The 13390-nt window shown below is 52.4% G+C and overlaps 2 protein-coding genes across 3 annotated transcripts in view; both read right to left on the bottom strand.

Moving 5' to 3' along the window:
• SLC6A17 (solute carrier family 6 member 17) overlaps positions 1-3464 on the bottom strand; it is a 48387-nt gene extending 44923 nt beyond the window's left edge. Inside the window, exon 1 of the mRNA XM_017869617.1 lies at positions 3065-3464. The gene's annotated coding sequence lies outside the window, so the exon portion shown is untranslated. The remainder of the gene's footprint in view (positions 1-3064) is intronic.
• A 2041-nt stretch (positions 3465-5505) lies between these two features.
• LOC108528060 (40S ribosomal protein S16-like) lies at positions 5506-9767 on the bottom strand. Of its 2 annotated transcripts, XM_017869616.1 has the most exons (2): positions 9520-9752; positions 5506-5803 (listed from the first exon to the last, which is right to left on the bottom strand). In XM_017869616.1, exons 1-2 carry the CDS (start codon positions 9710-9712, stop codon positions 5556-5558), a joined length of 441 nt encoding a protein of 146 aa, XP_017725105.1. In that variant the 5' UTR covers positions 9713-9752; the 3' UTR covers positions 5506-5555. The 2 variants fall into 2 exon arrangements, with proteins under 2 accessions (XP_017725105.1, XP_017725104.1); XM_017869615.1 differs by lacking the exon at positions 5506-5803 and having other exon boundaries at positions 9219-9767.
• Positions 9768-13390: the final 3623 nt, after the last annotated feature.

Below are 13390 nucleotides of genomic sequence, written 5' to 3'. Positions count from 1 at the left end.
AATGGGGAGGGCATTGGCTCCAGAATGAATGGTGAATGCAATGCACGCGCACGCGCGTGCACAGACACACACACATTTCCAGTAGCAGATTGGAGTCCCCTGAGCCAGCATGGCTTCTTTCTTGCTGCAGTGGGAATCCCCTTATTTCCTTCACTCTTAAGGCACACACATCTTAGCTCAGCACCAAATCTGGACATTTTACAGACAGAGAAAACTAGGGACTCAGGGTCCTTCAGGAAAACAGGAGTCACACACCTCACTTTCCTCTCCAGGAGAGGCCAGCCTCAGCTCTCCTGAACAGTTCTCTTGTAACTTTCAATTCTTTATGGATATAATGGGTGAGGAGGAGGATGGCAAGACCTGAACAAAGAGAAATGACCCCTGAAGTCCACCCAGCAGGTGCGGCAGCTTGGGACCAGGCCAGTCAGAAACAACCCCAAGGAGTCAAGGTCTGTGCTGGAGTCACCCGAGAGCTGTTGCAGGTGGCCAAGAGCAGCCAGCAGACCCAGCACAGCTGAACGCCACCCCTACCCCAACACTAATCCTGCTCTTAATCAGGCTTCCCAATTTAGGGTCTCATGGGGAGACTTGAGGGTTGGAAACAAGTCTATGTGAAGCTGACTTCTGGGTCCTTCTTTTTTTTTTTTTTTTTTTTTTTTTTTTTTTTTTCTTGAAGAGGGAGTCTCGCTGGTGTTTACCAGGTTGGAGTGCAGATGGCGCGATCAAAAAATGGCTACTGCAAGCTCCGCCTCCCAGAGTTTTCACGCCTTCTCCTGCCTCAGCCTCCCAAGTAGCCTGGGCTACTACAGGCGCGCACCACGACGCACGGCTATTATTTATGATAATTTTTAGTAGAGACGAGGGTTTCACCGTGTTAGCCAGGTGTCCCGATCTCCTGACCGATCAGGTGATCCGCCCGCCTCGGCCTCACCAAAGTGCTGGGATTTAAGGCTTGAGCCACCGCGCCCGGCCTTCTGGGTCCTTCTTAATCACATGAGAAGCACGGAACCTTCATGTCTCCCCACATCCCCTTTCATGATGGAGCAGGGGCAATGAGAAAGAACTGCCTCTGGTTAAGGCCCGTAAGGGAAGGGATGGGGAAGTAACATCTAATGAGCACATGCTGTGTCTAGCACCTGGCTCAAAATAAGCCGGCTGGCAGAAATAATATCATAGGCATCCCTGTTTTACAACTGAGGAAACTGAGACTCCCGAGGTAAAGTGACTTGCCCAAGGTCACCCCACCGGCACATGGCAGAACACTGGGCCCAGTTTTGACCTCAATCACAGAGCCTTTCCTCACCCTCCCTTCACCTCTCCCCATCTCCCTGCCCAGACCAGCCTGGCCCTGCTCACCTTCCCATGGAGTCAGAGCTCCAGGACCCTTGCTCAGCAGCCAGAGCTGTGCTTAGCTCCCTCAGAGGACTTGCCCACCTCTGCCCAAAACACTTGGGCTCAGGTCATTCCTGCTCACGAGTCCTGCTAAAGAACTCCATTCAACTCACAAACAGCTGACACACGACTCTGTGTGTGACTCAGGCCAAACAAACTCACTCCAATCAGAGCTAGTGGGCATGATTTGCCTCCTGCACTGAGTCACCCTCCAGGCTGAGCTGCAGAGATTCGCTGAAACTCAACCACCTACTTAGCCACAGATGTTCCATTAGAGAAAAATCCGGCAGTGGAGCTAAAGCCTCTGATGGTCCCTGTGGATGAGCCATGGCCAAGGACAACCAGGTGTGACCTCAAAGCTCTTCCTGCCCAGGTGATGGGTCTGCCTCACAGAGCCATGGGATAATGTAAGCACAGAACGAGACACAAGAACTCCCCACTGTAAACCTCAACACATTCTGACCTTGTTCTCCAGACATAAGTGAGTGTGTCCAGCAAGGCCTTAACAGGCGCTAACTAAACTTTTGGTTGAATTTTTTTGGAGCCATTACAGGATTGTCTTTGTTCCTGAAGTTCCCGTTAACAAAGACAATGCCTGGAAAAGAATCTTCTTTCTCATTAACACTTCCCTGTCTCCCCAACCCACCCCCACCTGCCTCAAGTTTACAGCTGAATTGCCCCAAAGGTAGCTCTGGTTAGAAATCTCCTAATCCAAAACGCCTGTTAAAGTATTTCTGGGGAAAAAAAAAAAAAAAAAAAAAAAGGAGAGAGGAATGGGATCAAAAAATATTTTCTAAAGCCAACTTGACAGGACCTAGGTCCTGTAAGGTGAATGGCCTTGGGATTTCTGAACTTGATTTCTGACAGGGCTGTCTGGGCCTTAAAAGGAAACATCACGCTTCTTTCCAAGGCGGCCGCGCCCCTGGGGAGCGGCCCTCCCTGTAGTACTGCGAGCATTCAGCATCGCTTCAGAACACCGGACACAGGCACAAATGTAGCAGAGGCCTCTCGCCAGGCCAGGACGGCGCCCACTCCAGATGGGCACCCCACGCACGTTCCCTGTCTCAGCCATTCCGTTCCCCAGATGCGCTTCCCACGAGGGAGGAAGGGCTCTCTGCTAGCTCCGAATCCAGCGAGGACCAGACCCAGGACTGAGAATTAAATATTCATCTCGGACGTGAGAGTTCTGCTTCGCCTGCCAATGTTACTGTCAAGGTCACAGGCCTGAGGCCGAGCGGCTGGGGCTGGGGTCTCCAGCTGCCAAGGAGGCTCCCAATGGAATTGCGCCCAGGGCGCGCAGTTTCAAGCCTTGGATGGACTGGGCAGGCCCCTCCCGGTTCTCCGCGGGCGGTTGCCTCCGCAGGTCAGCCCATTTCCTCCGGAGTTCTTGGGCCCTTCTGAGCACCAGAAGCTGAAGCCTGGTGTCCAAGCCGTGCGTGCGCCGCTGGGCACCCCGATGCGCGAAGGAGTGCGGGCCTCGGGGCTCCGTCGCCAGGCAACCGCGGCTGGAGCGGCGAGAGGAACCCGGGACCAGCGCAGGGTCGGGCGGATGCCGGGGCAGCGCCGCCTCGCACCTTGGTTTTCAGCCCTCCCTGGCTGGGGCGGGGCCAGAACAGGGAAAGTTGCAGTGGCCGGCCCGGTAAAGCCCGGTGGGGCGCGGCCAGCGACTCACCTGTCACGCGTGGGTAGTCGCGCAGACTCGGCCCATGCACTCCGGCCGAGCAGCTGCGGTCTCCGACGGGTCGCGGACGCACAACTCCTCCCCTGGGCCACAGGCCCCGGCTGGGCTGGGGCGACCCGGGGCTGCGCGGCGGCGCACGCGACTCCGCTCGCTCCTCACTCCCTGTCTCACCGCCAGTCTCAACCCGGCACCCACCCGCCGCGCGCTCGGGGCTCAGGGGAGCGGCGCGGGGACCCAGGTCCCACGGCAGAGCACGCGGGGCTGCGAAGACTGGGGCCGAGTGCCGCCCTCCCTGCGCCCTGCCCGCGCCGGCTCTGCGGAGCGGAACGGAGCTGGGCGGAGCACTGCGCGCACTGTTCCCTCGCTTTCCGAAAGGCCACCCTGGCGGCGGGGCGCCGTGACGCAGGCTTGACTCACGCGCGGGCCCGCGTCAATGCGAGGCTCTCGGGCAGCTACCGAGGTTCTGATGGCCGACGTAGGCGGAGAGGGTGGGCGGGGGGCAGGAGAGGGAGTTGCCAGGGGCTTAGCTTCTTGAGGCCACTCGTCAGGAGATGCAGACCCTGGAGCCCTCGCCAGGGCTTCTGCCCTGGGAGGGGAATGGGGTCCCAATGGTTAAAGCCCTCCTGGACCCTGGGCCTCACTTTCTTCTTTTCAGACTCACCTCTTTCCGCCTTCCTTCATGAACTCAATCTCAATTCATGTGGTTATTTCCCCTGCCCTGGACATTTCCACCTCCGTGCTTCTGTTCCCTTTCCTTGAGATGTCCTTCCACTCCTCCGTCCATCCATCCTACCATTCCACAAGGCTGTTCCCTGTGCAGGTCAACTCTTCAGGACATCACTCATCTGTTGAGCACCTACTGTGTGCCAGGGGCTGCAGAGGCTGAAAGGATCACAGAGGTGAGGGAATGGAACCTCCTAGAGAGGCAGTGTGGGTTGACCCAAGTCTTCACAATACAAAGCAAAAGGATTGGAGAACCGTACAAGATGAGTAAAGTGGGGAGACAGTGACAGGGAAATTCTGACTGGTTTTGAGTAGGCCTCTTGGAAGATCCTGGCCTAAAGGATGGACAGTCAGAAGGGGAGAAGGATGACCCCTGTGGAGTGGACAGCATGACAAGGGCATAGATGCAAGAGAGTAGAAATGTATGCGTGGGGTGGGGTAGTGGTTGCCTGAACTGGAGCAGAGGTGGGGATGATGAGAGGTGAGGTTAGACAGGGAAGCAGGAGCCATCCTGCTAGGGCCTTGGGTGGCTGTTATGGGAGTCTGGATGAATTCCCTCTCCTCTAGGGAACACAAAGGGGACCTTTAGCATTCAAGGCAGGTGTTTGGGAGGAATGGGAGATGGAGGTTGTCTCAGCTGTCTTAGTGAAAGGTGGTAAGAGGCATTGTCAAGAAATCTGAAGGGTCTGAGATTTTACACTTACAATCTAAGTTAGCCTGCCAGTTTCATGGATGCCAGCAGAAGACAGGAAACTCTGGGCCAGACACAAAGGACTTTAATTACTCATGGCACAGCAGGCTGCAAGAGCTTCACATTCAGATCACCTTCCCTTAACTCTGAAGTCCCATGGGAGGGACATGAGACTGGACCACACACACTGAGGAACTCCAAGTTTAGGAAACCCCAATCTTTTATAATGTGCTGCAAGCAAACTTGGCCGACATTTGCCCTAGACATATCTTTATTATACTAGACACCAAACAGAAGTGCCCTCCGCTCGAGGGAGATGCTCTCATTGGAGGCTGTTTGCTATGCAACCATCCTCCAAAAGATAATGGGAACAAAAGCCATCAGTGCGCCTGCCCACAAAACTTGTGGGAACACAAGACACCCATAGAGAATTATCTCCTGATAGAAAATGCTTTCAACAACTATTTAGTGAGCCTAATGGTAACTTTACACTGTTCCAGGCCCTGAGGAGATAGCAAAAAATGAGACAGATAATAATCTCTGCCCTTATAGGGTTTACATTCTGGTGGAACCAACCTGGGAAGCAGATGGGGTGGAATGGCATAGCAGGAAGTAGCAAGAGACAGGACAGAGATGAACAAATAGAATGTGACAACTGACGTGGTGTGGGAGATGGAGGGAAGGAACCTATCAGAGACAGGCAGTGTTAAGGCAAGAGAACTTACAGGTGGTGTGGCCATGGGAAGGGGAAGGACTTTGGAGGCTCATGGATCTAAGTTTTCATCCTGACTGCCATTTACTAGAGACCTCAGTTAGTGACATAACCTCTCCAAACTTCTGTGTCCGTGTCTGTAAAATGAATGATACGTACCCCATAAGGTTGTTATGATGATCATGAGATGATTGTTCTAAAATATCTGGTATTGGCCAGGTATGATGGCTTGCACCTGCAGTCCCAGAACTTTAGGAGGCCAAGTTGGGAGGACTGCTTAAGCCCAGGAATTCTTTTTTTTTTTTCCCCTCAAAAACTGTTTATTACACAGAAGAATTTTGATAGTCATGATGGGCTTATCGGTAGGATTTCTGGTAGCGAGCACGGGCACCAGGGCCTCCAAACTTTTTGGACTCGCAGCGACGGGGATCAGCTACCAGCAGGGTCCGGTCATACTGGATGAGGATGTCTTTGATCTCCTTCTTGGAAGCCTCATCCACATATTTCTGGTAATAGGCCACCAGGGCTTTGGAGATGGACTGACGGATAGCATAAATCTGGGCTACGTGACCACCACCCTTCACACGGACACGGATGTCCACACCAGCAAATCGCTCCTTGCCGAGAAGCAGAACTGGNAAAAAAAAAAAAAAAAAAAAAAAAGGAGAGAGGAATGGGATCAAAAAATATTTTCTAAAGCCAACTTGACAGGACCTAGGTCCTGTAAGGTGAATGGCCTTGGGATTTCTGAACTTGATTTCTGACAGGGCTGTCTGGGCCTTAAAAGGAAACATCACGCTTCTTTCCAAGGCGGCCGCGCCCCTGGGGGAGCGGCCCTCCCTGTAGTACTGCGAGCATTCAGCATCGCTTCAGAACACCGGACACAGGCACAAATGTAGCAGAGGCCTCTCGCCAGGCCAGGACGGCGCCCACTCCAGATGGGCACCCCACGCACGTTCCCTGTCTCAGCCATTCCGTTCCCCAGATGCGCTTCCCACGAGGGAGGAAGGGCTCTCTGCTAGCTCCGAATCCAGCGAGGACCAGACCCAGGACTGAGAATTAAATATTCATCTCGGACGTGAGAGTTCTGCTTCGCCTGCCAATGTTACTGTCAAGGTCACAGGCCTGAGGCCGAGCGGCTGGGGCTGGGGGTCTCCAGCTGCCAAGGAGGCTCCCAATGGAATTGCGCCCAGGGCGCGCAGTTTCAAGCCTTGGATGGACTGGGCAGGCCCCCTCCCGGTTCTCCGCGGGCGGTTGCCTCCGCAGGTCAGCCCATTTCCTCCGGAGTTCTTGGGCCCTTCTGAGCACCAGAAGCTGAAGCCTGGTGTCCAAGCCGTGCGTGCGCCGCTGGGCACCCCGATGCGCGAAGGAGTGCGGGCCTCGGGGCTCCGTCGCCAGGCAACCGCGGCTGGAGCGGCGAGAGGAACCCGGGACCAGCGCAGGGTCGGGCGGATGCCGGGGCAGCGCCGCCTCGCACCTTGGTTTTCAGCCCTCCCTGGCTGGGGCGGGGCCAGAACAGGGAAAGTTGCAGTGGCCGGCCCGGTAAAGCCCGGTGGGGCGCGGCCAGCGACTCACCTGTCACGCGTGGGTAGTCGCGCAGACTCGGCCCATGCACTCCGGCCGAGCAGCTGCGGTCTCCGACGGGTCGCGGACGCACAACTCCTCCCCTGGGCCACAGGCCCCCGGCTGGGCTGGGGCGACCCGGGGCTGCGCGGCGGCGCACGCGACTCCGCTCGCTCCTCACTCCCTGTCTCACCGCCAGTCTCAACCCGGCACCCACCCGCCGCGCGCTCGGGGCTCAGGGGAGCGGCGCGGGGACCCAGGTCCCACGGCAGAGCACGCGGGGCTGCGAAGACTGGGGCCGAGTGCCGCCCTCCCTGCGCCCTGCCCGCGCCGGCTCTGCGGAGCGGAACGGAGCTGGGCGGAGCACTGCGCGCACTGTTCCCTCGCTTTCCGAAAGGCCACCCTGGCGGCGGGGCGCCGTGACGCAGGCTTGACTCACGCGCGGGCCCGCGTCAATGCGAGGCTCTCGGGCAGCTACCGAGGTTCTGATGGCCGACGTAGGCGGAGAGGGTGGGCGGGGGGCAGGAGAGGGAGTTGCCAGGGGGCTTAGCTTCTTGAGGCCACTCGTCAGGAGATGCAGACCCTGGAGCCCTCGCCAGGGCTTCTGCCCTGGGAGGGGAATGGGGTCCCAATGGTTAAAGCCCTCCTGGACCCTGGGCCTCACTTTCTTCTTTTCAGACTCACCTCTTTCCGCCTTCCTTCATGAACTCAATCTCAATTCATGTGGTTATTTCCCCTGCCCTGGACATTTCCACCTCCGTGCTTCTGTTCCCTTTCCTTGAGATGTCCTTCCACTCCTCCGTCCATCCATCCTACCATTCCACAAGGCTGTTCCCTGTGCAGGTCAACTCTTCAGGACATCACTCATCTGTTGAGCACCTACTGTGTGCCAGGGGCTGCAGAGGCTGAAAGGATCACAGAGGTGAGGGAATGGAACCTCCTAGAGAGGCAGTGTGGGTTGACCCAAGTCTTCACAATACAAAGCAAAAGGATTGGAGAACCGTACAAGATGAGTAAAGTGGGGAGACAGTGACAGGGAAATTCTGACTGGTTTTTGAGTAGGCCTCTTGGAAGATCCTGGCCTAAAGGATGGACAGTCAGAAGGGGAGAAGGATGACCCCTGTGGAGTGGACAGCATGACAAGGGCATAGATGCAAGAGAGTAGAAATGTATGCGTGGGGTGGGGTAGTGGTTGCCTGAACTGGAGCAGAGGTGGGGATGATGAGAGGTGAGGTTAGACAGGGAAGCAGGAGCCATCCTGCTAGGGCCTTGGGTGGCTGTTATGGGAGTCTGGATGAATTCCCTCTCCTCTAGGGAACACAAAGGGGACCTTTAGCATTCAAGGCAGGTGTTTGGGAGGAATGGGAGATGGAGGTTGTCTCAGCTGTCTTAGTGAAAGGTGGTAAGAGGCATTGTCAAGAAATCTGAAGGGTCTGAGATTTTACACTTACAATCTAAGTTAGCCTGCCAGTTTCATGGATGCCAGCAGAAGACAGGAAACTCTGGGCCAGACACAAAGGACTTTAATTACTCATGGCACAGCAGGCTGCAAGAGCTTCACATTCAGATCACCTTCCCTTAACTCTGAAGTCCCATGGGAGGGACATGAGACTGGACCACACACACTGAGGAACTCCAAGTTTAGGAAACCCCAATCTTTTATAATGTGCTGCAAGCAAACTTGGCCGACATTTGCCCTAGACATATCTTTATTATACTAGACACCAAACAGAAGTGCCCTCCGCTCGAGGGAGATGCTCTCATTGGAGGCTGTTTGCTATGCAACCATCCTCCAAAAGATAATGGGAACAAAAAGCCATCAGTGCGCCTGCCCACAAAACTTGTGGGAACACAAGACACCCATAGAGAATTATCTCCTGATAGAAAAATGCTTTCAACAACTATTTAGTGAGCCTAATGGTAACTTTACACTGTTCCAGGCCCTGAGGAGATAGCAAAAAATGAGACAGATAATAATCTCTGCCCTTATAGGGTTTACATTCTGGTGGAACCAACCTGGGAAGCAGATGGGGTGGAATGGCATAGCAGGAAGTAGCAAGAGACAGGACAGAGATGAACAAATAGAATGTGACAACTGACGTGGTGTGGGAGATGGAGGGAAGGAACCTATCAGAGACAGGCAGTGTTAAGGCAAGAGAACTTACAGGTGGTGTGGCCATGGGAAGGGGGAAGGACTTTGGAGGCTCATGGATCTAAGTTTTCATCCTGACTGCCATTTACTAGAGACCTCAGTTAGTGACATAACCTCTCCAAACTTCTGTGTCCGTGTCTGTAAAATGAATGATACGTACCCCATAAGGTTGTTATGATGATCATGAGATGATTGTTCTAAAATATCTGGTATTGGCCAGGTATGATGGCTTGCACCTGCAGTCCCAGAACTTTAGGAGGCCAAGTTGGGAGGACTGCTTAAGCCCAGGAATTCTTTTTTTTTTTTCCCCTCAAAAACTGTTTATTACACAGAAGAATTTTGATAGTCATGATGGGCTTATCGGTAGGATTTCTGGTAGCGAGCACGGGCACCAGGGCCTCCAAACTTTTTGGACTCGCAGCGACGGGGATCAGCTACCAGCAGGGTCCGGTCATACTGGATGAGGATGTCTTTGATCTCCTTCTTGGAAGCCTCATCCACATATTTCTGGTAATAGGCCACCAGGGCTTTGGAGATGGACTGACGGATAGCATAAATCTGGGCTACGTGACCACCACCCTTCACACGGACACGGATGTCCACACCAGCAAATCGCTCCTTGCCGAGAAGCAGAACTGGCTCCAGCAGCTTGTATTGCAGCGTGCGCGGCTCAATCATCTCCAGGGGCCGCCCATTCACCTTGATGAGACCATTGCCGCATTTGCAGTGCGCCACAGCTGTGGCTGTCTTCTTGCGTCCGAAGACCTGCACCGACTGCAGCGGGCCCTTGGACGGCATTGATGCGAGCGTGGAAGAGAGAACCTAACCGCGCGGCGCTCCAACCAGAAAAGCTAAGCCCAGGAATTCAAGACCAGCGTGGGCAACATAGCAAGTGCTCATCTCTAAAAAAAAAAAAAAAAATAGTAAAATATCTGTTATCATATCTGATACCATGTGCTTAATATATAACTGTTATTAGGGGTATTACTAGATGATTGTATTGTTATTAACCAAGATGGGGAATTTAGAAAGAGGAGCAGATTTGGGGAATAAGGTAAAGAAATAATGGATTTGGGACATACTGAAAATGGCATGTCCTTGGGATATCAAGGTGACAACCAGAAGATGCCTTGTCTCACTGCCTTTTATCACATCCACCCAGTGAAACCCCAACCTTGAAAGAACTTAATACCTGGTTTCTATGTGCCAAGTTCTCTAGACAGAAACACGCCACAGCCCAGTCTCCGTCTGCCTTCATGGCCACCAACTTCAAGTGGGCTCCTTACGCTTCCTAAGGGATTCCGTATGATTCTCTGGTCAACTTACTTCCCCACTCTGATCAAGGCCGCTCCAACCAGAACTCTCCCCAAATACTCATCCTACTTCCCCCTCCCGCCGCCCCCCGGCCGATGCCACATACTTCCCTGCTGTGTCAGGAACTGCCTTACTTCATTTGGAAGCCCCCTCGGTTTTCCAATGAGAATTAAACCATTTCCATCTGCGCATACCCTCTTCTCCCTCTTCCCCAGATACAGTAGGGAGAGTCTCTCCTTCTCTCTAGACCAGCCCCCAGCTATCCCCTGGATCCCATGGCCCCACACCTTCTTGAGAACCTCAGCCACCCATTAGTTAATCCAGTCTCTCCTGTCTGTCTCATCAACTTTCCCTTTCTCCTGGATCCTTTTTAGCAGCTCGTGAGCATATGCAAATATCTTCCTTTAAAATGTCACTAGAGTCCATCTCAAAAAAAAAAATGTCACTAGGCTCTCATCCCTCATTTCTTCTGCATTCTCTGCCTCCATTTCCTCACCCCAACACACTGCTTAACACACTTTTGCCCCATCATGCTGCCAAGAAGTGTCTCACTAAGGTCACCAGTGTCACTAAATCCACAGGACATCTTCCAGTCCTCATCTTAGTGGCTTCTCTGTAATGCTTATCATGGATGCCCGCTCCTTCCTTCTGACACTCTCTTCCCTCCCTTTCTGGAACTCTGCACTCCCAGGTTTTCCTCCTAGCTTTCTGCTCACCCCTCAGTTTCCGTTGCTGATCTTTAAGTATTGGACATCTCCCAGCCCAACCTCTTCTCACTCTGTACCCTTCCTAGACCATCTCCTACACTGATGACTTCTGCGTGTCTGTCTCCATTCCAGACAGTCTTCTGAGCTCCACATACTCACCCTCCAACTCCACCTTTTCAGTTGCTCCACAGAGCTACACATGTTCAAGAAATGAACTCACCATTCAAAGATCTACCCTGCAGAACAGTCAGCATTTGGCTTCTTACTCCTCCTCCTTTGCTCCCTGGTTCTGTGAATAGTTGAGTCAGACAAAACCCCAATAATCACCCTTGAGACTCCCCACTTCATAAAATCTATCAGTAAATCCTGGAGATCTTATTTGCTACATACCTCTGGGATCTGGGCGTTTCTCTTTAATACTGCTGCCACCAGCTCCCGCCCCCAACCGCCTGTTCCAAACCATAATAATCACTCACCTGAACTCTCACAGTCCCCTCTTGACACCAACTCCAGTCTTACTCCCTTCTCTACACATAGCAGCAAGAGTGATCTTTTAGAAGTACAAATATAATCGCACCCTTTTCAAGCTTGCAGAGTTGCACCCACATCTTTAGCATGTCTTTCAGGGACCTTCCCTGTCTCTAGCCTCATCTCGCACCCTTCCCCCGATGGCCTTCCCTGTAGCCCCCTAATACACCACCCTTCTCTCAGCTTTTCCCACCCTCCCACTCCTTCCTGACTCAGACTTTAGCCCATAAGCCCTCTCTGACAGGGATCTGCTCAGTCCCCCTTGTCCTCTTCCCTCACTGCCTGCCCACTCGTCCAATAGAGTTCACCTTGAACTGGATCCTCTTCTGACCATGCAGAAGAACTGGGTCAACCTCCCAGTTGGACTTTTCTCCTCCTTTTTAGTCCTTGCCACAATTGTAATTAAGTACTGATGGCATGACTGGTTGCTTAGGGACAGTCTCTTTGGTTGATGTGGAAGCTTCACAGGGCAGAGGCCATGCCCAACTTTAACACACAGTGGACTGTCCATAAATAGTTGGTGAAAGAATACATAAGATGTGGTTAGAAATATGGGTGGAAAGTCCAGGAAAGAGGGCAGGAGACACACACTTGGAAGTCATCACCATAAAGGGGTTGGGGGAAGGCAAGACCCTCTGAAGGAAGTACGCAGAAGACAGTCATGAGGATAGAGGCTTGGCAGGAAGTGCTTATTTCTGAGGGGGAGGAGGGGCAGGAAGGGACAGGAAAGAAGACAGAGAAGAAGAGTCAAGAGCTGAGAAGATAACATGTATCACAGAAGAAAGAGAATTGTAAGAAGGAAAGTTAGTTCACAGTGTTGAAATCTTCAGCAAAGTTAAAAAGATGAAGCCTGAGAGGTGTCCTCGATGACAGCACTCATGGGGAGGTGGGCCTGAAACCACAGGAAGGGGCTGAGATGGAAACGGGAAGTAAGGCCTCCACTATGAAATCTTCCTGAACACTCCAGCTCTCAGTGGCCAGCTTTCCTTTGAGCATCTAGAATACAAATTCTTCCTTTTCTATGGCATATGGAAATACATAAACTTATACAGTGTAATATTATAAGGTCAATATTACTCAAATTCCTGTTTCACTAAAGGGGAAATCAAGGCTTAGTGTGGTTAAATAATCTGTCCAAGTCATACAGTGAGATGTATCCTGGGTCTAAAGCCCTTGTTCTCAATCCTGGCCTTCAGGGCCTCATAACATAGGTCTGCCTTCACGTGTCTATGGCTTCCTCTCAAATCAGAGTGTGATTCCTTACAGGGGAGGGACCTTTTCTTCTTCATAGCTTCATGCCATACAGCCCCAGCACAATGACTTACATATAGTAGGTACTCAAAGCTTACACACTGGGCAGCCCTGTCAAACATGGTGGGTCCAACACGATGACCTAAGCCATTCATCCCAGCACTGGTCCTTCTTGAAAGAGGAGACACATGTATGGCTAACCTTTCCTTCCCAGCTATCCCCCATCCACTCAAGCTTGCTTTCCTGAAAAGAAAGACATTGAAGTGATGTTCCTAATGTTTCTCTCCTTCTACATAAGCCTCAAAGATACTATTCCCAAATATGTTAAGTAGGAAGATGTAGGAGGACATATTGGCCTTTTCCCAGGACATGGAATCAACCCAAGTTGCAGTTCACCTACGTCGTGTTTGTGTTTCTGAGTGTCTTAAACATACAGATACTAAGATACGCCCTCTCCTTTGTTTTTGGTGGCACAGTTATTAGAGTTTCCTCACTGTGTATATTTTAAAACATGGCCTCAAAATTCTTTGACAGTGCCGTCTTCAAGAAGTGAAGTCTATATTCCCTCCCTTTGAATCTACGCTCTGAGACTATGTAAACAAGATAATTAATATCATGTTTATTTCTGGACACAGATCATAAGAACACAGTAGCTTCCATTATCTCTGTCTTGGTA

This window comes from Rhinopithecus bieti, unplaced genomic scaffold (assembly GCF_001698545.2).
Source record: "Rhinopithecus bieti isolate Rb0 unplaced genomic scaffold, ASM169854v2 scaffold_3040, whole genome shotgun sequence".
NCBI lineage: Eukaryota > Metazoa > Chordata > Mammalia > Primates > Cercopithecidae > Rhinopithecus > Rhinopithecus bieti.
Note: the sequence above shows the minus strand (reverse complement) of the source record. Positions and strands in the feature narration are given on the sequence as shown.